We start from the raw sequence: 21,294 nt of genomic DNA on the forward strand, positions 1-21,294 counted from the left end.
GTTTTCGTATAATACTCGTTCGGGTTTTAGTAATGGACCTTGAACCACTATGCTACGAAGATCCGGTCAGATAGTGTGCAACAATGCTTGGAGGGACACCTGGGGTCTTCTTCTACCATAAGAGCTGGACAAGTCGCCATATGACCTAAATTGTGTAGGTCTGACTCAAAACTAAACAGTAAAAAAACTTAAATCAGTTTGTAGTGAAATTCAATTCATAATTTGCTTTAGTTCTGGGTTCCCAATTTTGAATGCCATGCACATAACATGTCCATAACTTTAAACCGAGCATGGTGTGATACTCTAATGATCCCTGAAGATGACAGAGTATATAATGAAGAATAAATGTGAACGTTTGAAAACAAAATCTGTCCAGGAAATGTCATTTTCCCCAAAAAAATGCCGTTTTCACGGGCAGATAACTCTTTTTTAATACCGGTGACCTATGACTTTTATTGCATATTTTTTGTTTCTTTGAAGATTTTCCTTCAATATCCAAAGTTTGAAGAAATTCTATTATTTTGAAAAATTTCGCCCATCTCATATACATGAATTCTAGCATATGCCTTTAAAGGGTAAAATAGAATTTCATTTTGTAATCATAAATGGCAGTCGGAAACTCGTATTCTGACTCAGTTATTAAAACGGTTTAGGATCCTTTGAATCCATTCAATATCCATCTTCTCATAAACAGACTAATTTAATCCAAATCTGCTAATATATGCACTGAAAATGGCCCATGCTTACTTATGGTTTTCTTATGAATTTATTTTGTTTGAAAACTGTTTTGTAAATGGAAAAGGTCATGAAAGAGTTATTAACAATTTAATACACATATATTTGCTTAGTAAGTACTTCCTGCTGATTGCAGGACGTTCATTTCAGCATTAAAAAGTTACAAGATTTCCTTTCTTTTTTATAACACGAGTGTTTCGTTAACTTTACAACAGTTTTTAAGCAACAGTTTAACTACAATTTTTACTCTCCGACCATAGAAACACTGTCAAGTGATTGTGATTCAAAATCAGTAACATTTAGCGGATGACTCATTACAATCGGAGATCGTCCCTCAAAAGGTGACTGCCTTCCTTCCGCGTCAGATTTGGATTCTTTAATTACTTTATTTATTTGTGGGGACGACGGACTGAGTTTTCCTCTTCGTTGCATGTGTTTCGGAATAGGTGATAATCTTCTTGGCTTCAATTCTGGCTCCTGCAAAGGTGTAGTTCCATTTTTGATTGGAGGAAGACCATTTATGTTCTTTGCCAGAGGTGCTGTTATAGCTGGCGTTTCTTTTGCTGACTCAATGGTTATTGCAGTCACGCTTGACAAACTCTTATCGGTTAATGTTGTAGTGCTTCGTCTGAAGCTAATTATACTATTTCCAGAACGGTGGGTTTCTATTGGCAGAGGACTTTCTGGAACCGCCTCATGTCCAGTCACGTGGTTTTCAAATCCTTGTGGGGCGGGGCTTGTAGAAAATGGACCGCTGATATCAAAGACAGGACGTTCATGATTGACAGGTGCAGCGGACCGTGTCAGTTTTACCGGGTTGAAAGGAAACTCATCATCAGAATATTTAAACTTCCCGGCAGAATCTGAAATTAAAATAAGTTCATGTAATTACTATAAATGTATATTTAATATTTCAATATTTTATTTAATTCGCCTTGGTCCCCTTTATGACTTTAGACGCGTTTATAAGCATAGTAAGTGTCAAAGCTACGGAGCCTCCATATATAGGCCTACATTTGCTGGTTTCGTTCCAAGATGAATAGTTCTTGTAAGAAAAATACAAATCCTAAAGCCCTAATAAAGTTTGTAGTTTTTGTTTTATATGCTCTTTATTTACAATTTGGATACCTATTTTAAACTGCATTTTAAATCTGGACCAGCGTCCATAGTTCCAACATTGCAATCAACCATTTGAATGTGGTCTTATCGTTTTGAAATACGAATAATGATAAGTACGCCTGAAGTCAGATAAGATACGGTTTTCATTTACTTTTACACTGGTAAGCTCCAGCTGTTGATTATTTAAATGCGCATTTTGAACGTACTTGATAACATCAGAATATGTAACACAATTTTTCAGTCAATGTATGAACTGAAATTTCAGTCGATTTGCTAGCAAAACAGTAAGAGCTTTCATCATAACTGAACAACTTGGTTATAAGCCTTCCGGCGATATGGGCAATAAAGTTGTTTACTTTCTAAACATTGTGAGAAAGGTGGTCCCAATGATAGTAGTGCTGTTGCTCGTAGTAATAGTACTCGCCGATTGGTTAACAACGGTATAAACTTCATTTATAAAGAACATGATTTTAACGAATTTCCTGGCGAAAAGAACAGTTTTAGATGTCCTGATTTTTCCCTTCTTTATTTTATGTAAAATAAAATGATTATAGCGAACTCGCTTACAGCAAACTATTAGATATAAGGAACATATTTCCATGTCCATGTTCAAAAAAAATACATTGAATTATAAACGGATGTAGCGAACAACAAACTTTTATAATCAGAAATTTGTATAAGGCTTATACCGAACCGTCGAGATTTAAATGTATGTCTCTTAGCGTTCGATATTGTGTAGAGCAAACAACGTATGGTGACAAACAATCATCAATTATAACAATACTATGAGAAAACAGCAGAATTATGTGAGTAATGTCTCTGTCCCATTTCAAAAGCTTAGTTTTGTAAAAAATGACATTTATTTTTCAAATCCGGCAGCATAAACAAGGTATGATTTTAATATTTCACTTAATATTTCACTGGAAATTCAGTATTAATACAGCATAATTGCAAATAATATATGTTCCTCTACGCCTGTCTTTTCATACTGAATAATGTAAATTGTCCCCGACTTAAGGAGGGAACAAGCGGGATCAAATTGCAAAGGTGAGTTACTGTTCACTGTAATCAACACTTAATCTGGGAGATTGACAGAATATTAACTATCAAATCGTAAGTCAATCAAGTAAGCTACATTCTTTTTGTACACTTTTAGCAATAAGGCAAACCTCTAGTCACAATCAATTACTTTGTCACATTAATTTGCTCGTTATACAAATACTAATTTTAAGGAATTTGTTCGTTTTACGTTTTTAAGAAACTCCGTATATCACGAACATATTGGGGAGTTCGCTATAACAAGAGTTGACTGCATTTCACCAAACAGAGTAATCTGCGATCAATTTGAAGAAATTACAAAACGAGCTTTTTTGGAAGCCATTACCGAAAAGTGTAACATTAGTCGTGTATTTGTCTCCGCCACTCTTTCTTTGCAGATAAAGGTAGACAAATCTTGCCAACAAAATCGACAAAACGGTGATGATGAGGAGGGATGCTATGCTCACTCCAATCAAAGCGCCCAACAAGGAATTGGCTACTTCTTCCTTTTTATCTGTGAAAAAGATAAAAAGAATGATATCTTATAATCAGCTTTTTATTCGTTCATTTGTTGTTTATTAATATTCAAAGTACATTCATGAACATGATTTCTAATGTCTGTATGATACTCATAAGCATAAACGTCCAATGTGAGTCCTGGAATTTTGTCTTGCCGCTTGCTTAATTATATCGGCCCTATTTATATGTCTTACTTTATATAATCTGGTATTTTGTCACTGGTGCTAGCTCCTTTCTCAGCGGGGAGATATTTCAATTACACGGTATTGTCTAACTTGTTGAAAATAGGCTAAGTTCGAGGTTGGCATGGCCTAAACACATTTAAACCCCCCAGTTTCCATTATGCAGGTTACTGACCGTTCCAAGGCGGTGCCCCTATTTTCAAATTGTTTTTTGTCTGTTTTGTACTTAATGTTACGTATACTGTCTTGTTCGTTGTTGGTGTGTCTTTCCTATCCCCCCCCCCCCCCCCATCATCCCTCATCGCCCCAACCTTTTACTATGAGTGAGGTTAGGTGTCCACCATATTTTTGGCCGTCTGCCGTCCCTGGGCCGTGACCCACAGTGCTGTTTTTCCCTGCCCGACTGTGTTGTTTTTCAAGTTTGTCTGCGTGCGTGCATGTGTTTGTCTTGTGTACGTGCGTGTTTGCCCTACTGTGGTTTACGGTTTAGGGAAACTGCGTTTTTGGAGCGTGGCTTTCCCTGTTGAATATTTATCCTTGCTTTTTTCCCCTAACAGTTTTATTATTGTTACAGATATCATAATTGATATATACCGCATGTGCTCTGTTTGCTATATATCCATTGTCCGTCTGTACCACACTCTATATTCGTTGTCCCCGCAGCTTCATAGCCGTCATTACACTGTAACTGTATAGTCGTGGTCGTTCCGTCCGTAGACATCACATACTCGCCATTAGCAGGAGAAGCCAATACTTCACAGGAAACTTGACAAGAAGAAAGATGTGAGATTTTCATATAAGGCGATAGCATAAATATGTTACCTTCATTCTTTCTTGAAGTTATTTTAAAAAAAAACAATAGATAAGACACAATAATAACGGGACCAGTGTAGCTTGATTATCACACACGGGACAACGTTTCCTCTAAATAGATCGCATCAAAATAGAAATCAAGAATTAGGTCTAGATAATGTTGTCGGTGTGACAATACACTTCACAAAATAAGTGCCTGTCCCATCCTGGCAAAATGCAGACAACCAGTTCTAATTCAGTTTGAAACTGGAAAAAATCAAATTATAATGGTTATATACCCAAAAGAACGAGATTCGCAACGTCACTTCCATGATATTCTAGCCTAAACATAGTCTTTACAAAAGATGTTTTTCTTCCTATTCATGGTGACATCCAATCGATATAAGTTATTTTAAATGCTTTTACTTTGAAAAATAAATCATGAACTATGAACTACATATTGCTATAACTGGATGGCTAACTTCGTTTAATCTATACGCACTTAAACGGTTTCTCGCTGACCCCTCGCGTTGTTTTATCAGTCCGAAAGATTCACAAAAGTATGTTCTGCATGATAAATACTTAAGGCTAATATATACCACAAGATGGCGTTGTACCATTCCAACTACCGTCCACCTGACACGTTAAGCTCGTGCTGCCGTTTAGTGTCGCGCCTACGTCACACAAAAACCCGGCTACTGTGGCGATACCAGTAGAAGTAAAGACGACATTTCCACCGCTCGGAGCATTCACATCGTTGCATTTAACTGTAAAAAGAACAATAATATGATCAAATACGTAACGTAAATATGCAAAGACTAAAGGTAGCAGTTTTTATCAGGACGCGATGATCACAAAAGTTGGCACGCAGTTGATCAAAGTGACATTGAACTTAAATAAGAGTCTAGATTCTGGACATACCTCGATCAGGAAAAATACAGTGAATGGAAAATCATTTCCAAATGACTGCCCTTTCTCAATTACAATATAACCCTTATCAAAAAGTGGTTTCTTGATGCGGACTAATACATAAATTGTGAAGTATGTGTGTAAAACAGTGCTTACTGCATTCAGGAAACTGTTCACTCCAGCCTGTACCATTATTATTGCAAGTAATTTCAGAGGTGCCAAGTAAACTGTAACCAACGTTACACTGGAAATTTGCATCTCTTCCATCAGAAGACACGGTTCCATTGGCAAAAGAAGATGGATCTTCACATACTGGATAGAAATGACAATTATATAAAAATAGGAGTATACAATACGATTCTAAATAAAATGTTTTTATTTTATTTATACAAGCTTGCAAATTATCCCTGTATTGTAAAATAAAGTGAAAGCAGCATATACACTCGTTTACACCAAAAATATCGATAAATCTTAAGAAATATTCAAATTTTGCATTTTTCTTACAACATTCTGGGGTAGTGTATGACCAGCTTCCATCCGCCAGGCATGTTGAAATTGACTGACCACTGACTTCATATCCGCTTGCGCATGCGTACTCAGCCGTTGTTGTCAAACCGTCCGTAAAAAGGGTCACATTGCCACTAGTGGGGTCTGATAAACTGGGACAGGTCACTAGATAAAAAAAAACACATTTTCATGGTTTTGTTTTAATCCATTAAAAACATTATATTTTCAAATATCTTACAAATGTTTTTGTTTAGAAACTTATATGGAATACTGAACTTAAAAGTAAAACGAAAAAGTAATATTTTTCAATTTTTAATTCAAACATATCGTACTTAAGCTGCAACGTACTTATGTATGCAGAGGGCTTTTTATTGTATACATTGTGCTACTCGTGCACTAGGTAAAAACAACACAATTATACTTGCGTACCACATACTGGTTCTGCCGAAGACCACGTGGCGTCGTTCAAACAAACGCTGGTTGCCTCCCCTTGCATAGAAGTTCCAAGCGAACAAACGAATGTAGAAATTGTATGTGTTGAATTTGTATCCGTAAATAAACTACCATTGGAAGGTGATATAAGTGGTGCACATTGTACTGTAACATAGAAAACATGTGCATGCTTACCTACTATTAGCTGATTACAACATAGTATGTCAAAATGTTGGCAGAAATATGGCAATACTCACGGTTAATAAAACTATTGTCCTGAATGCTTTTAAATCCTTTAAAGTCTTCTGCGTCATCTAGCGAGCATACGAGCGAAATTCCATACACCGAAATTAACGTAAATTAACTTTTATAAATTACAAAAATATTACCCGTTTTAAACTTAAAAAGTTTTGCTAAAGCTCCTGTTGTAAGCTAGGCTTCAAATAGTTGAGGGTAGTGTAGTGAGATAGCTGTTGTTTTAAATAAAGTCAATAAATTTAAGCGGGCGAATTTGTATAATACAAACCACATGTAGGACTTGATCCTGTCCATCCCGAACCATCACTCTGACATGTTCGTTCACTGTCTCCCATCAGACTGAAGTAAATGTCACATGTATATACTGCTACATGGTTGTTGTTCTCTAACGTTATTGTTCCGTTTGCTGGAGGTGTCGGGGCCACACAAACTGCAATAAAAATACGATAAAAGACAGAGCTGAAGTATGTACAAACACAGATTACCTACTATTTTGTGTCGGTGAGAGTACACGCAATAGTTAAATGAATTTCAGACACAATTTCAGAGTTACCATCAGCTGTAAATGTTACAAAGATGTCCTGAAACAGAAATATTTGACAGAAATACTAATAAATATACGGACTGATGTACATCTCAGCAATGGTTACGGTAATATTAGTATATACTTTAGAAAATCAATTTACAGATATACGACTTCAGAATGTAAATACGTTATTACCACGACATGTTATGTTAATTCTGAGGTAGTTATGCCGATGTAATTACCTGTGCGTATCCTTGATAGAATCGCAAGGACTATATTTATTTTCGGTTAGTTCTTAAAGTGTATAGACAGTTTGAAAAACAACATGTACACAAACGATTGCAGATTTGTTTTCGCATTCAGTAAAGAAGTAGGAAAGATTTAAAGATCAACCGTTACTTTTAGCTAATGATTTTGATATTGCTGTAATATATTCATGTGAATCTTATCTTACCACATGTAGTGTTCGATCCTGACCAAGTGCCGTCAGTTTGACATTGTTGTGTAGCTTCTCCAACAACTTTATAACTCTCTGCACATGTATATGTAACTGTTGATATCTGACCGTCGGTGTCTACAGTGATATTTCCGCTAGATGGCGAGTCTAATCCAGGACATGACACTGAAAAATACCCGAAAAAGATGACCGAATCTTACTTGTAAATATTTTACGGAATTGTTTTGTTACCGTTTCAGTGAGGTCAGTCCGACAAAGGCAAACGTTACGGCTACGGCTTCTTAATGACAAGTTGTTAATAAACAAAATATTTCTTGGATAGTTACTGACTTTGATCATGCACACAAACAAAGACTGTTGTGATGACTGTACTTACCGCATGTTGGTTGCACAGATGTCCAGGTACCGTCGCTCTGACATGTGAGGGAGACCGGTCCATCAATTGTAGCTCCCTTTTCACACTGGAAATTAACCGAAGTCACTGTCCCGTCCGACACAATTTCAGAGTTACCATCAGCTGTAAATGTTACGTTGGGGCAGCCAACTGGAATGACATACCATAGATATTTATACGCTTCTACACAATACTGACAGCACAATTGAGAATGACTTTTCCAACAAGTTAAACAAATATGTGGACATGTTTCTTTAAAGAAATTCAGTATGCCATAAATTTATAATTAGTTATTTACATCAAACTTTATTCACTCTCAGACTGTCTGAATACCATAATACACTTAAGTTATAATTAAGATTCCTGATTTCTTTAAGTTAAGTATGAAGCAAAACTTTGCATTTATAAATTGCATACATGATGGGAAATAACGTCTATGTCAGATTTGGCTCATTTAAAAGTGCAGAGACTTAATTTCAAAATTGTTACAAACCTATAGAATTTATTCCGTAGAATTTAAATTGACTTTAATAAGGAAATTTGAAAATCTTACGTTGTACAATACACAATGTGTACAAAAGGTCGTATTCATATCAATATAATAGTATATACAATGGTACTTTTCCTGATAAATTAAAAGAAGCAAGGGTAATTCCTAAATTTAAGTCAGGTAACAAACAAGACCCGGGAAACTATAGACCTATTTCCGTACTTAATACAATATCTAAAATATTTGAACGTCACATTGCTACACAGTTACAGGACTTCTTTAAACGAAAAGATATAATATACAAAAATCAATCACGATTCAGACCTAACCACTCCTACATATCTAATAGAAACGTGGCTAAAAGACATTGACAATGGGGAGTATGTAAGGGCTATTTTTCTTGACTTTAAGAAAGCTTTTGATATGGTGGATCATGAAATACTGATTTATAAACTGAAACTTTACCATTTTACAGACGGAACATTGGATATACTTAAATCTTATTTAGCTAATCGAACACAGACTCTAGAAGTAAAGAAGCTGCATTCCAAAAGAATGACAGTACAATCCGGTGTCCAGCAAGGACCCATACTAGGACCCCTTCTTTTTCTGATATATATCAATGACATGGCGTTAATTTCAAATACTACCAACATTGATCTATATACCGATGACTCCACCCTACATAAATCCGCCAACAGTATTACAAAAATTCAGTCTGAACTTCAGTATAGCCTAAATAGTGTCCATAATTGGTGTAAAATAAATAACATGTCACTTCATCCTTCAAAAACAAAATGTATGGTATTGAGCACTAGAGTCAAAATAAAACATACTAAAAATCTTGAGTTAATATTAGACGGTTCGGTCATTGAAAACGTGAAGTGTCAGAAAGTTCTAGGTGTATATATCGATGAAACTCTGTCTTGGCAATCCCACGTTAGTACCGTGGCCAATAAACTAAACCAAAAAATTGCTCTACTTAGAAGAATTGCATTTTTCTTAACAGATGAGATGAAACTATAGTATTACAATGCATATATTATGTCAACCATGGGTTGCAATGTCTGGGGACTTTGTCACAAATCGGACACTGATAAAATTACATCTTTGCAGAGACGCGCTATTAAAATAATTACAAAATCAAAGTGTAGCAACTTTGATAAAGTATTAAGAAATTCAAAAGTTCTATCTTTTGAGAACAAGTGCAAATACCATATTTCATTATTAGTGTACAAAAGTAAAACAGGAGATTGTCCTATATACATTTCAGATTTACTACATTTTGTTCATAATGATCATTACAGCCTGCGCTCAACCGAAAACATGGACCTTTCTATTGTTAAACCTAAAACGGACTTCATGAAAACAAACATTTAGCTACAAAGCTGCACACATATGGAATTCACTTCCTTCTTACATTAAACTTCATTATAATAATATAACTGCTTTCAAGCATGATTTAAAGAATTTTCTCTTGTTACAATAGTTTTTAGCAATTAATTACTTGTAATTACAAGAATTTTGTTGAACTGATGTTACTGTATTCGTTTCCAATAATGATAATATTCATATTATCTAATTGTTCAAATCTGGAACTATTTATTATCTTATGGGACAGGCTTTCTTTTTTGTACATCTTAATTGTCGCAACACTAACGCTAAATGTCGCACAGCAAAATAAGGTAAGTTAAACAGTCATTACAACTTAGAGATAAGACTGGGTAATGCATGCTTGAATTGGGAAGGACTGAATTGACTTTTCACTCTAATCTGCACGTTTGCTTTTCAATGGTTCCGCACCATACATACGTTATATATTTCATATCAAAAGATTTGAGAACTAACGTGGTACTCGCCACAGTACTAGATTTATTTCAGGTCTGAACTATGTTATTCTATGGAGTCCTGTTTAGCTCATGAGACAATAAGCTCGCGCTCCGTATTGTCGCGCGCTGTATTGCATGTCTTTAGTCGACCTGAATTTCGTTACACAACAGGCCGGGGGCCGGAAATTGTTGATGGAGGATGGGATGGGGGAGGGGGGCACCAGTTTATAAAACAAAAGCGTCACCGGCGACGTGCGGTAGGTACGGGGTTCCTCTGTCCGTACTTATGGGAAAGTTTTTTATATACAGGTACGAAATGTTGGCCTGTGGTGCATTTTTGTCTATTTTTTAGGTACGTACTAGGGGGGCACTCCCCTTATTTTAGGTGGTTTGGGTCTTTTCCCATTGACAATTTTGAAATACAAGTATGGAATGCTGGACTTTTATTGCATTTTTTGTTCAAAATTTCGGTGTATGGGAGGGGTTATCCCTGTCATTTTCGAGGGCTCAGGGTCTCTCCGCGGGAAAGTTTGAAAAACAGGTATAAAATGGTTGCCTCTGGTGCATTTTTTTTTCTTAATTTTAAGGTACTGGAGGGGTACTCCCCCCTTTTAAGGGGTCAAGGGTTCTTCCCCCTGGGGAGTTTTGAAATATAAGTATAAAATGTTCGCCTCTTGGGCGTTTTGGGTCTACATTTTGAGAAAATATTATTTCCAAAATAGTTGGGTGCAACTTTGATGAGTATAAGTCACCAGTAAGCCAACAAGGGTGGGGTTTTGGGTTGGGGGGAATCGGCTCGGGGAACAATCCAGACCTGTTACACAACAGGATGTTCAACTACGCGACACGAAGACTGTGTTTTGTACCAGCTGTAGAAAACGACGACTTTCTACAAAACAGCCATGGGTTCTATTTCTTTGTTTGGAGGTTTACATTTAAAGTCATAGGGTAACTATCAAGCTTCAATGGCGGAGAAAGATCCTATGTGGCCCTCTGTACATTCTTTCAGGTAAAGCGGGAATTTCGATATTATGTTACTTTTAGTCTCTTAAAATTGTTTGGTTTAGTCTCATACCCCTCATTATCCTACTTTTCCGCGTACCCACACATAACCCCCTCTCTCTCTCTTCTCTCTCCCCCCCCCCCCCCCCCCCCCCCCCCCCTCTCCCTTAAAAATGTTAATATGTATATTTTCTATTAATTGTCTTGGTGCTGTGTGCTTGTGTCCTAAATTTCTGTGTCGTTATTCACCCCGTTCCCCACCCATACCCAACCCCTACAAACATACAACACTATTACCAAATCGTATTTAGTTAAACGAAACCTCAGAATATTTCTGTCCTAAAACACTGGCCCTATTACAAAATAATTTCACAAATAGTTTTTTTGCGTGACTGTTCAAGCAAAGAGTGGAACTCAGGTGAGCGATCTAGGGCCAAGGCCCTCTTGTTACGTAACATCACTTATCATTAAGATAATTATTTGTATTTACATAAACTTGTTATTTTTTTTCCCTCAAAAAGTAAATATATACAAGGAATTGATAGTCATAGTGTCAAATAGGAAGTGCGACATTTAGCGTTGGTGTTGCGACATATAACGGTGGGCAAATTTTTGCGACATTTAACGTTAAAGGTGCGACACTTAGCGGCAGACGATTTTGCGACATTTAGCGGTGGTTGCGACATTTAACGTCAACCCTGCGACATTTAACGGCGGTTGCGACATTTAGCGGCGTTGCAACATTTAACGTTGTCACAATTGTTATATTACGTTTATTTAAGACTTCTTTAATTTGAGACGTGTTTGTCGAGAAAATTTAAGTAATTCTGATATGTGTACTTTTGTATAAATGTTTAATTATAAATTAACTGTATGATTGTGTGTATGTGTGAATGTTTATCAGGTGAAGGCCATCTTTGACGCCGTCTTTTAACAGAGGATATTACGTGTGATTAATAAATTCAAGGTAGATAGATAGACCAAAATATAGATCTAAGCTTCTTTTCAGCACGCGTTACTTTTTTTCTGCTGAGACGTTACATTTTCTTCTTTCTTTAAAAATGTCATTTCGACCAAAGTTTTCTTAACTTGAAATTACGTCAAAGTCAAAATAATGTATTACACTAGTCTAATACCAAAATTATGAGATGACTTAACTTCACTTCCACGACGTAAAACATGTGATAAATAAGATCAAATAATGCACAAAATTATTCTTTGATCCTAAAAGAAACATCCATGAGCCTTCTAAACAAAATTGGTTCTGCGTAATACAAACACACAATAACCATTTGATAATATTCCTGTCAAAAACAGATTCTAATGTAACCACAAATTATTTGCTGATTAGGGAACCGAATTTTGAGGAATAAGCCATACACGTATAATATGATATGTTACACAAACAAAGAGTATATATACCACAAGAAGGTTGTGTATGGCTCCATCCTGAACCATCGTTTGCACATGTACGTGTAACAACACCATCAATAGAATACCCCAGTCCGCACGTGTATATGGCTGTACCATTTTCTACCGATATTTCCACGTTACCGTTATCCGGAGCCGTGACGTTGTTGCATGCTTAAATATAATGTTTCACATTTTAAGCTATATTCTCGTTAATATAGAATTTCTACTACTTTAGACATTAATTACTGTGTTTTAGATTGCTTTACCATGTATAGCTAAAAGGAAATAATGTGGTATTATATGAAAGATTCTAGTAAGAAAAATTTTTGTTTTAATATGTTTTTAAAATTATATAAGTTTTGTTATGTAACGTCAGGACTTGCATTTCACTTGCTAAAGGATTTAGCAATTGACAACGAGTTTCATGTGTTATAATAAGAGCAAATAGTGTGAGATCGCATAAGACAAAAACGGATTACCTAGAATCTATTTTTCTTACCACAAAATGGTTCACTTGCACTCCACTCGCCTTCTGAGGAACACAGTAAGTTATCCTCGCCAACAATATAGTAACTCGACGAGCAGGTATATTTCGCCGACGTTGTTACATTATCACTGGACATAACAAGTGAGCCACTATTGGGCTGAGTTAAAGTTGGACACTTGACTGACAAAGAAGACAAATTTCACACTTTGGGATTATAATAATACACAATTTAACTGAAATTATAATGTAAATGCAATTCCAACATTTTATAGGCTAAATCTAACAATCATACTTTTCCGTGCTACATTTGCGCTTACAAATGAAAGAACCCTATTTTTTTATAAATTAGTTTTTACAGCTTTCCGTCAAAGATGAACACGAGTTTTCTTGGATACAATGTTTTAGGCCAAACTATAAAAGAGAACAAGTCCCTATCAATTGAGTAATCTCACATAGGCCAAAATGAGACTGATTTAAACTACATAACAAGTATTCACACAAAGAACCGATATATAATTATTAGGTTATATTGGTTACATCAACTGACCAATCGATCATATTTAATGATTACCACAATTTGGAGCCTGCTCGGACCAGGATCCATCGTCAAGGCAGACCAGTATCTGTGTCCCATTCATCGAATATTCAACATCACAGCCGAAGGTTGCGATAGTAACAGTTCCATTTGTAGTCAAGCTATATGACCCGTCTGCCGGACTAACGAGTGTAGCACATGTTACTAAAAGAATAACAGTAATATTTTTTGAATTTGTTCCTTTTAGATACTGTTGTTGTTATAGTTTATATCTTCTTGCGTGTTTAATACTATTAGAAGACCTTGAGTAATTTCTAAGACCTAGCCGCATGTTATCGAGTTGTTTGCAAACTCCCAAAAATTTGGTTTAAATCATGTTCATCATTTAAAATAAATCTTAGATATCAAGATGTTATGATTTAGGTATTAAAGCTATATGTCGTAAACATTACTATGATTTAGGCATTAAAGCTATATGTCCTAAACACGTAATGTTATGATTTAGGCATTAAAGCTATATGTCCTAAACACGTAATGTTATGATTTAGGTATTAAAGCTATATGTCTTAAACATTACTATGATTAAGGTATTAAAGCTATATGTCTTAAACACGTAAATCTTATTTCACATTTATTTAATTATGTGATTTGCACTAGACAGTTAAGCGGCTTGCCTATATTGACCATATATTGTCTTTAATAACACACTGCAAAACAGGAACTGGCAAAATATGTTCTTACTACACGAAGGAGCAGTATCTGTCCATCCACGACCGTCTTCTTGACATGTTCTTGTGGACGTCCCCTTCAATATATATCCTTGATCGCAGCTGTATACCGCGGTTGTTTTATTCGACAAAACGTTTCCAAACAAGGGTGAAGGCGGAGCCTCACAGACTGCAATTTTGTTTAGTAAAATTAATATGAATTAATGTTAGGATCTGATGTATATTTCCAAAGTAATTATGTTAAAAGTAAAAGAAGCAAACGTAACATTCAAAGACAACTGAAAATATCGTTTCACTCTGTAACGTTTTGAAATCTATGGCTTATCAATGCGAGCCTTTGAAGTTAGAAGTTCATAGGAAAAGTTTGAAAATCTTCATTAACACATAGTAAAACATAACGTGCACGTGTAAAGCAGAAAGAAAGAAGTTAGAAGTTCATAGAAAAAGTTTGAAAATCTTCATTAACACAGAGTAAAACATAACGTGGATGAGTAAAGCAGAAAGACAAAAAACAAGTTATTGTTGTTCCACCTTAGCCTTAACAGGGATTATCGTGATTTCTGGCTTTATATCATAACATTAAGATATAAATTGTAAATTATCCATCTCTACGGTCTACGAGGGTTGTAGCGTATAAAATTAAAATATCTTTATAACGTCAATTGTATGGGCAGAAACTGTATTTTCCATGTGTCAAGAAATCAGGCAAAATCACAATTTCGAATAAAAATCTCAAATGCTGCTACTATGCTAACATATTCTGGGAGGTTTATTACAACTTAAGTCAGTGTGAAAAGTGGCTGAAATTTACAATGGAAAATACAGCCACCCCCCCACACACTGCCGTCTTAGAGGTTTCAATTCATTCATAAATGAAGTCAGTGTGAAAAGTGGCTGAAATTTACAATGGAAAATACCCTCCCCCAACCCCACCCCCACCCCCCACTGCCAGTCTTAGAGGTTTCTTTCTAGATGTTTAATATCAATGGTATGGCCTAATATTTAAACAGAAATCATGGAAAAACTTGTTATGGAGCAGATGGTTTAAGCAGTTAGTTAAATACCCTAATTCATTTAGCAATTCTTTCGCAACATTTCTATCTATACCCTAATAGTAATGAGTGTACTAACTTCTATGTAATATTCAGAATAATGAGTTGCTACGTCGTTTGGAATACTATCAAAGGATTTTGTGATATGACTCCTTATATAAATAGCCAGTTCATAGATTTTACTATTGACCAGTCCATAATTTTGATTATTGACCGGAATGACATTCAAAAAGTGTTTAATACTGGACAATTTTCCGTTCCACTTTTCGGTACATTTCCTTCTAATTTATTAGCAAAAGTGTACGAGAGACTCTTAGATTTCTAAAGTTGACTGTAATTACAGCATATTGGTGGTTCATTATCAAAGGTTCCGTTGGTAAGGCATGACAGGACCGCGTTTCCATCCATTTCATATCCAGAATCACATGTATATACAGCTGTAGTTGTCTGTCCGTCCGTTGTAACATTCAATATGCCGCTTGTAATGTTTGCAGCTTCTGGGCAGCTCACTATGAATAGAAGCATTATACTTTACGATTGTCCTATGAATGTTTGTTTCTTAACTAATTTTAAATTGCGAATTTGTTTACCTAAATATTTTATTGCTTGGTAGTTGTAAAACCAACATATACCACACAGATTTTAAGTTAATATATAATGAGCTGCTGTAAGGTGATGACATAATTTTTATTACAAGGAACATAGTAAAAAAGTTTTGCCTTATGGTAGTAAACCCATATGACATTCGGCAATTTCCGTACAATTTCGTATTCCCGTAATGACATTCGGCAATTTTCGTACAATTTCGTATTCCCGTAATGACATTCGGCAATTTCCGTACAATTTCGTATTTCCGTAATGACATTCGGCAATTTCCGTACAATTTCGTATTCCCGTAATGACATTTTCGTATTCCCGTAATGACATTCGGCAATTTCCGTACAATTTTGTATTCCCGTAATGACATTCGGCAATTTCCGTACAATTTCGTATTCCCGTAATGACATTCGGCAATTTCCGTACAATATCGTATTCCCGTAATGACATTTTCGTATTACCGTAATGACATTCGGCAATTTCCGTACAATTTCGTATTCCCGTAATGACATTTGGCAATTTCGTATTCTCCGCATGCGATTTCAGCATTCTCCGGCTGGTTGTTCGTATGTACTACATTAAGCAATGGGAGAATGCCGAAACAGCGTTAGAAAATAACGTAATCGTACGTAAATTGCCGAATGTTAATACAAGTTCATTACCGTAATTTACCGAACGACAGAATTATTATCAATAATATACCACAAACAGGTCCTTCTGCTGACCAGGTGCCATCTGTCCCACACTCCGGTGTCGGTTGTCCGTCAAGAGTATAGCCGACGCTGCATGTATACGCTGCTGTTGTCTGAGTGCCGCTGGTAATCAGAGCAACTTCACCGCCTGATGGTGTTGTTAGGTCTTCACATTTAGCTGGAATTGTAAATGAATACATGAAATAGAAACTCGAAAAACTTGAAATAAGAGGCATTCTAGACAGATATGCAATATCGAAATCGTATTATAGTTTGTGAATGAAAAGGTGACATCGTATTATCTTACGAGTTTTAGGTATTCCAAATGTTTACGATTCACTGAAAAGCTAAGACACTTGTATCAATAATTCACATAAGTGACAGTCTCAAGTTATTTCAAAACATTTCAAAACATTAGAGATTTTACGGTTCCATTGTGGATGGTTTCTGAAAGTTTGTTAAATAACTTCGAGTTGTATACTTGTAAAGGGCGACTGAGGTTGAAAAACATTATTCGTATTTAGTGTCCTTATTTTAGCATAAAACAATTAATGAATGTAATTATCAATGTCTACACACTACAGTTTGGCTGAACGATATCCCAGCCTGACCCGTCCGTGCCACAAGTAATGGTTTGTTCTCCAACCATAGTGTAGCCAGCCTCGCATGTAAATGTCACAGTCAGTCTATCATCGGAAAGGGTAAAGTTGCCGCCTTCGGTAAAAGTCGGGGTTACACATACTGAAAAACAATATTGACATAAAAAGTCAACCGTTAATTTAAAAATATATACGAAAAAGTATGATACAGCTTGAAACCGACGCCATTTTCTAGATGTCAAGCACTGCGCAACTGTTCTACGGTAAACGCTAACACTGTCCCATTGCCCATAAGCATAGTTATTATTCGATATATCGAAAATAAAAGAGCTGTTGGAAAAATGAGATCAAGTCGTCAATACTTATGTCAACAGTAAAGCATCTTGAAATGCAGAAGACCAAAACATAGCATTGTTCAAGGCACACCGTTTCAATACAAAAAAAAATGTATTTTTGTATTTATTCTCTCGTATCTGTAATAAGCACGGTAATTAGGCAAACTGAATGCTTTTATTTCAACGGTAAAACAACGGCTTAGGAGATTTTAAAAGATATAACAATTAAAGGGCAATAGCTCTGCAGTTATTGAAGGGATCCTGGCAAAATTTGCGCGAGCACCACCGCACTACAGTGATCTATATTTGTCTTAAGTTTCATAAAGATCCATTATGGGTTACTTGTTTTTGTGAGAATTTATGATTTTGATTTTTAAACAATTTAAGGACAATAACTCTGCAGTTACTTTCTTTTACTGGGTTAATGAGGGTAATAATACATGTGAGATCATATGCTAATTAATAATTGCGTGAGGTTTTATGCTTCTAGCAAAACGATTTTTCAGTTATAAACATTTTTAATTTCGGACGGACGGACGAACGCATGCATGCATGAGCGGACAGTCGGACTGACAACACAAAATATATATCCCTCCACCTTCGGCGGAGGATAATAATTATTACCACAGTCTGACGGACTCGAGCTCCACGTGCCATCAGTGTTACAAGATATATTCTGCAAGCCGCTAACTTCATACCCCTCGGGGCAATTATATATCGCTGTTGTAGTTGTACCATCAGATTCCAAGGTAACAGTTCCCGTGGTAATTGATACATCCGGAAGGCTCGGGCACGTGACTGAAATTCGAAATGAAACAAAAATAATAAAATAAAATCGGTATTGTTTTCAGTTAATGTTAGTATTAAGGTATAATTATATTAAGGAAGTCATAATGTCCAAATAAAGTGGTCGGTCAACTACAGTAAAGAAGTAAGTGCTATACAGAATTTTATTCAAAATCAAACTCATTAGTTTACTTACTTCTGTAAGCTGACGCGCCGTTCATTACCATGGTGTCAAGTGTTTTGTATCAACTAGTAATTTAAATATTGAAAGGTTTGTCAAAATTTACTTGAAGTTACAGATTCTTATACTTATTTGGATTAAACAGATTATACCACAAGTCTGTTCGGTAGATTTCCAAGTTCCGTCTTCTTGACATTCGGGAGTTGGTTCACCATCAAGACTCGAACCTACATCACAACTGTATACTGCGACTGTCTGGGTACCGTTTGTGACTAGCGATACATTGCCTCCAGCGGGAGGCGTTAAACTGTCACACTGGGCTATAATAGAATAAAATAATTAAACAATTAAACGTAACAAGTAGCAAGTAGTTTTGACAAATCACCGATAATAAATATTCTATTGCACGACATCAGAAATAGCATTTCCTTTATTTCTTCAAGATTATCTTTAACCAAGCCAAATTTTAGAATTAGTTGTAAATCAGTCAAAAGTAAAACTACAAACCAGCTAAATATATAAGGACTCGTGTAACAGATTTAACTGGTTTCACGGGGTAACTTCGAACTACTTAGAAAGATACTTAATGTTTATGGTGAAAAAGATCCAATTTTTATAAAATGAAATTGCTTATTAAATCTGCATTGCACATATTTACTTGAGGATCGTGTCAAATGAGCTATAAATATAGACTGGAAAAAAGATACTAACTGCAGTTAGGGAATGTGAGAGTCCACCCAGAGCCATCTGTAATACACGAGATCTCCTGAACACCGTTCATTGTATATCCTTCACCACACGTAAATGTTACACTGAGACCATCTTCAGATAAGGCATAATTTCCTCCAGTTGGAATATCTGGGGTCTTGCAAACTTGAAGAAAACATACGTGACTATTCTTCGCGACCTTATCACATTTAAACTAATTAACTTTTGCGAAAGAATATTTAAAGTAAGACTACTGTACCGTGTACTTTTGTTCAAACGACGTAGCAGCTCATATTTTTAGTTGTGGTATATATTTGTATTGTTAAGTAAGAAATAATGGCGACTTGTCCCTAGGGATGAACAAATGTTGGTGTTTTCAACAGTTGTAAAACAAGCAAAACAAACCTAGAGTTTGGAATAGGCAGGAGTCTACAGATGTATAGAAACAGGTGAAATGAAAAACTTCTGAAATGTGAAGCTGCCGGAGTAAATGATACAAATGAACATGTAAAATGCAAAATAATGCGTTTAGCAGGGCTATATTTTACATTTAACAGGACAAACGTGCTTAATAATGCTGTTGTAACATGAATGAAAAAAAACAAATATGGTACCCTCATACAAAACAAGTACTTTCTGAAAGGGTGAAAAAGACGCACCACATGTTGATGGGGTTGAGTCCCACACTCCACTGGAGTTACAGGTCAGAGTCTCCGGACCGCTGACCTCGTACCCATTCGGACAGCTGTAAACAGCAACAGTTGTTGTACCATTTGACTCCAGAGATACTGATCCATTGGTTACTGCTATGCTGGGCAAGTCTGGACAAGATACTGAAAGTACATCATGAATGAACTGAGAGAACGCAGAAACAATTATCAGTATAAGCAAGCTTATTTATGTACATCGCGATCTCAGTCGCTCTCAATGACTGTCGACAGAAATAACCGATATGTTTTACCATAGACGTACACTTCACATTTAACACTCTAAAGAAGACGATGTATATATAGCTCTCTATATATATATAGTTAGACGTCAGTATTTTTCACAAGAAGGTATAAAGTTCAAAGTGTTGTACATAAAGGGATCGACACTTATACTGTATTAGATATGTTTATATTCCCCAAGTATGCAACGGTTTTCTTGAGGTATCAACATTTTATAGACGCCAATTCATTGTAATAAAGAGATTGTATTAATATATACATCCTTTTAAAGGTCCATTACTAAGGGAAAGTGAGTTGGCAATTTTTTTCATAGCCAGTGCATAGACTTCTGCAAGACACTAAATAATGAAGATTGGCAGGTCAAAATTTACAGAAGGTCTATGGAACTCAAAGAAATGTATGTGTATTATGTTGAAATTTCAATGAATCGACAGAATGACCCCCCAGGTCTTTTTAACTTTCTTCATACTTCATAGAAAAATGATTGTTCAATGTGCTGCGATTTATTTCGAATTTCTACATACCAACTTTCATTTTCCAATAAAATGAAATAGTTTCTGTGCTTTTTAAAAGAAATTAAAATGTTTACTTTCCTTAGTATTGGACCTTTAATATTGTAAAGCTGAAAAAAGGATGAAAGCAATGGACAGTTGTCTTATTTAAAGTCATAAAATATAAATGAATAATATTTGGAATACTGGCCCTTATAAGTTGTCATACCACAAGTTTGTTCAGTAGTTGTCCATGTACCATCAGACTGACAAGTTGGTCCTGCCGAGCCCTCTAGTGTGTATCCGACTCCGCAGCTGTACAGTGCAGTGGTCTCAGTTCCACTCGTGACAAGCGTGATGTTTCCATTCGATGGTGTTACAAGTTCTTCACATTTTGCTAAAAAGATTTATATTCATATTCATTTATCAAGGTTGATATTTATTTAAAATGTCTTTTAGTAAGCATCTCTTAGTTTATAGTATGCTATGTTTAAAGTTGTTCATATATGACATATACACTCCATCGCAGTATGTATGTAGTTATTAGATCT

At 35.7% G+C, this 21,294-nt stretch overlaps 1 protein-coding gene across 2 annotated transcripts in view; it reads right to left on the reverse strand.

Moving 5' to 3' along the window:
- Window positions 1-742: 742 nt before the first annotated feature.
- Window positions 743-21,294, reverse strand: part of LOC123557330 (sushi, von Willebrand factor type A, EGF and pentraxin domain-containing protein 1-like) — a 31,720-nt gene continuing 11,168 nt past the window's right edge. Inside the window, exons 16-37 of one of the 2 annotated variants that reach the window (XM_053543685.1) lie at window positions 20,973-21,140; window positions 19,962-20,135; window positions 19,306-19,467; window positions 18,747-18,914; window positions 18,252-18,425; window positions 17,273-17,434; window positions 16,704-16,871; window positions 15,746-15,913; window positions 14,366-14,521; window positions 13,661-13,828; window positions 13,102-13,269; window positions 12,612-12,773; window positions 7,851-8,018; window positions 7,472-7,639; window positions 6,760-6,921; window positions 6,231-6,398; window positions 5,799-5,966; window positions 5,451-5,606; window positions 4,985-5,152; window positions 4,188-4,358; window positions 3,239-3,406; window positions 743-1,598 (exon numbers count right to left, since the gene is read on the reverse strand). In XM_053543685.1, the coding sequence (XP_053399660.1) occupies window positions 979-1,598; window positions 3,239-3,406; window positions 4,188-4,358; window positions 4,985-5,152; window positions 5,451-5,606; window positions 5,799-5,966; window positions 6,231-6,398; window positions 6,760-6,921; window positions 7,472-7,639; window positions 7,851-8,018; window positions 12,612-12,773; window positions 13,102-13,269; window positions 13,661-13,828; window positions 14,366-14,521; window positions 15,746-15,913; window positions 16,704-16,871; window positions 17,273-17,434; window positions 18,252-18,425; window positions 18,747-18,914; window positions 19,306-19,467; window positions 19,962-20,135; window positions 20,973-21,140 (4,115 nt within the window). In that variant the 3' untranslated portion in view covers window positions 743-978. The remainder of the gene's footprint in view (window positions 1,599-3,238; window positions 3,407-4,187; window positions 4,359-4,984; window positions 5,153-5,450; window positions 5,607-5,798; window positions 5,967-6,230; window positions 6,399-6,759; window positions 6,922-7,471; window positions 7,640-7,850; window positions 8,019-12,611; window positions 12,774-13,101; window positions 13,270-13,660; window positions 13,829-14,365; window positions 14,522-15,745; window positions 15,914-16,703; window positions 16,872-17,272; window positions 17,435-18,251; window positions 18,426-18,746; window positions 18,915-19,305; window positions 19,468-19,961; window positions 20,136-20,972; window positions 21,141-21,294) is intronic. The other variant, XM_053543686.1, reaches the window with a different exon arrangement.

This window comes from Mercenaria mercenaria, chromosome 5, assembly GCF_021730395.1.
Source record: "Mercenaria mercenaria strain notata chromosome 5, MADL_Memer_1, whole genome shotgun sequence".
Classification (NCBI taxonomy): Eukaryota; Metazoa; Mollusca; class Bivalvia; order Venerida; family Veneridae; genus Mercenaria; species Mercenaria mercenaria.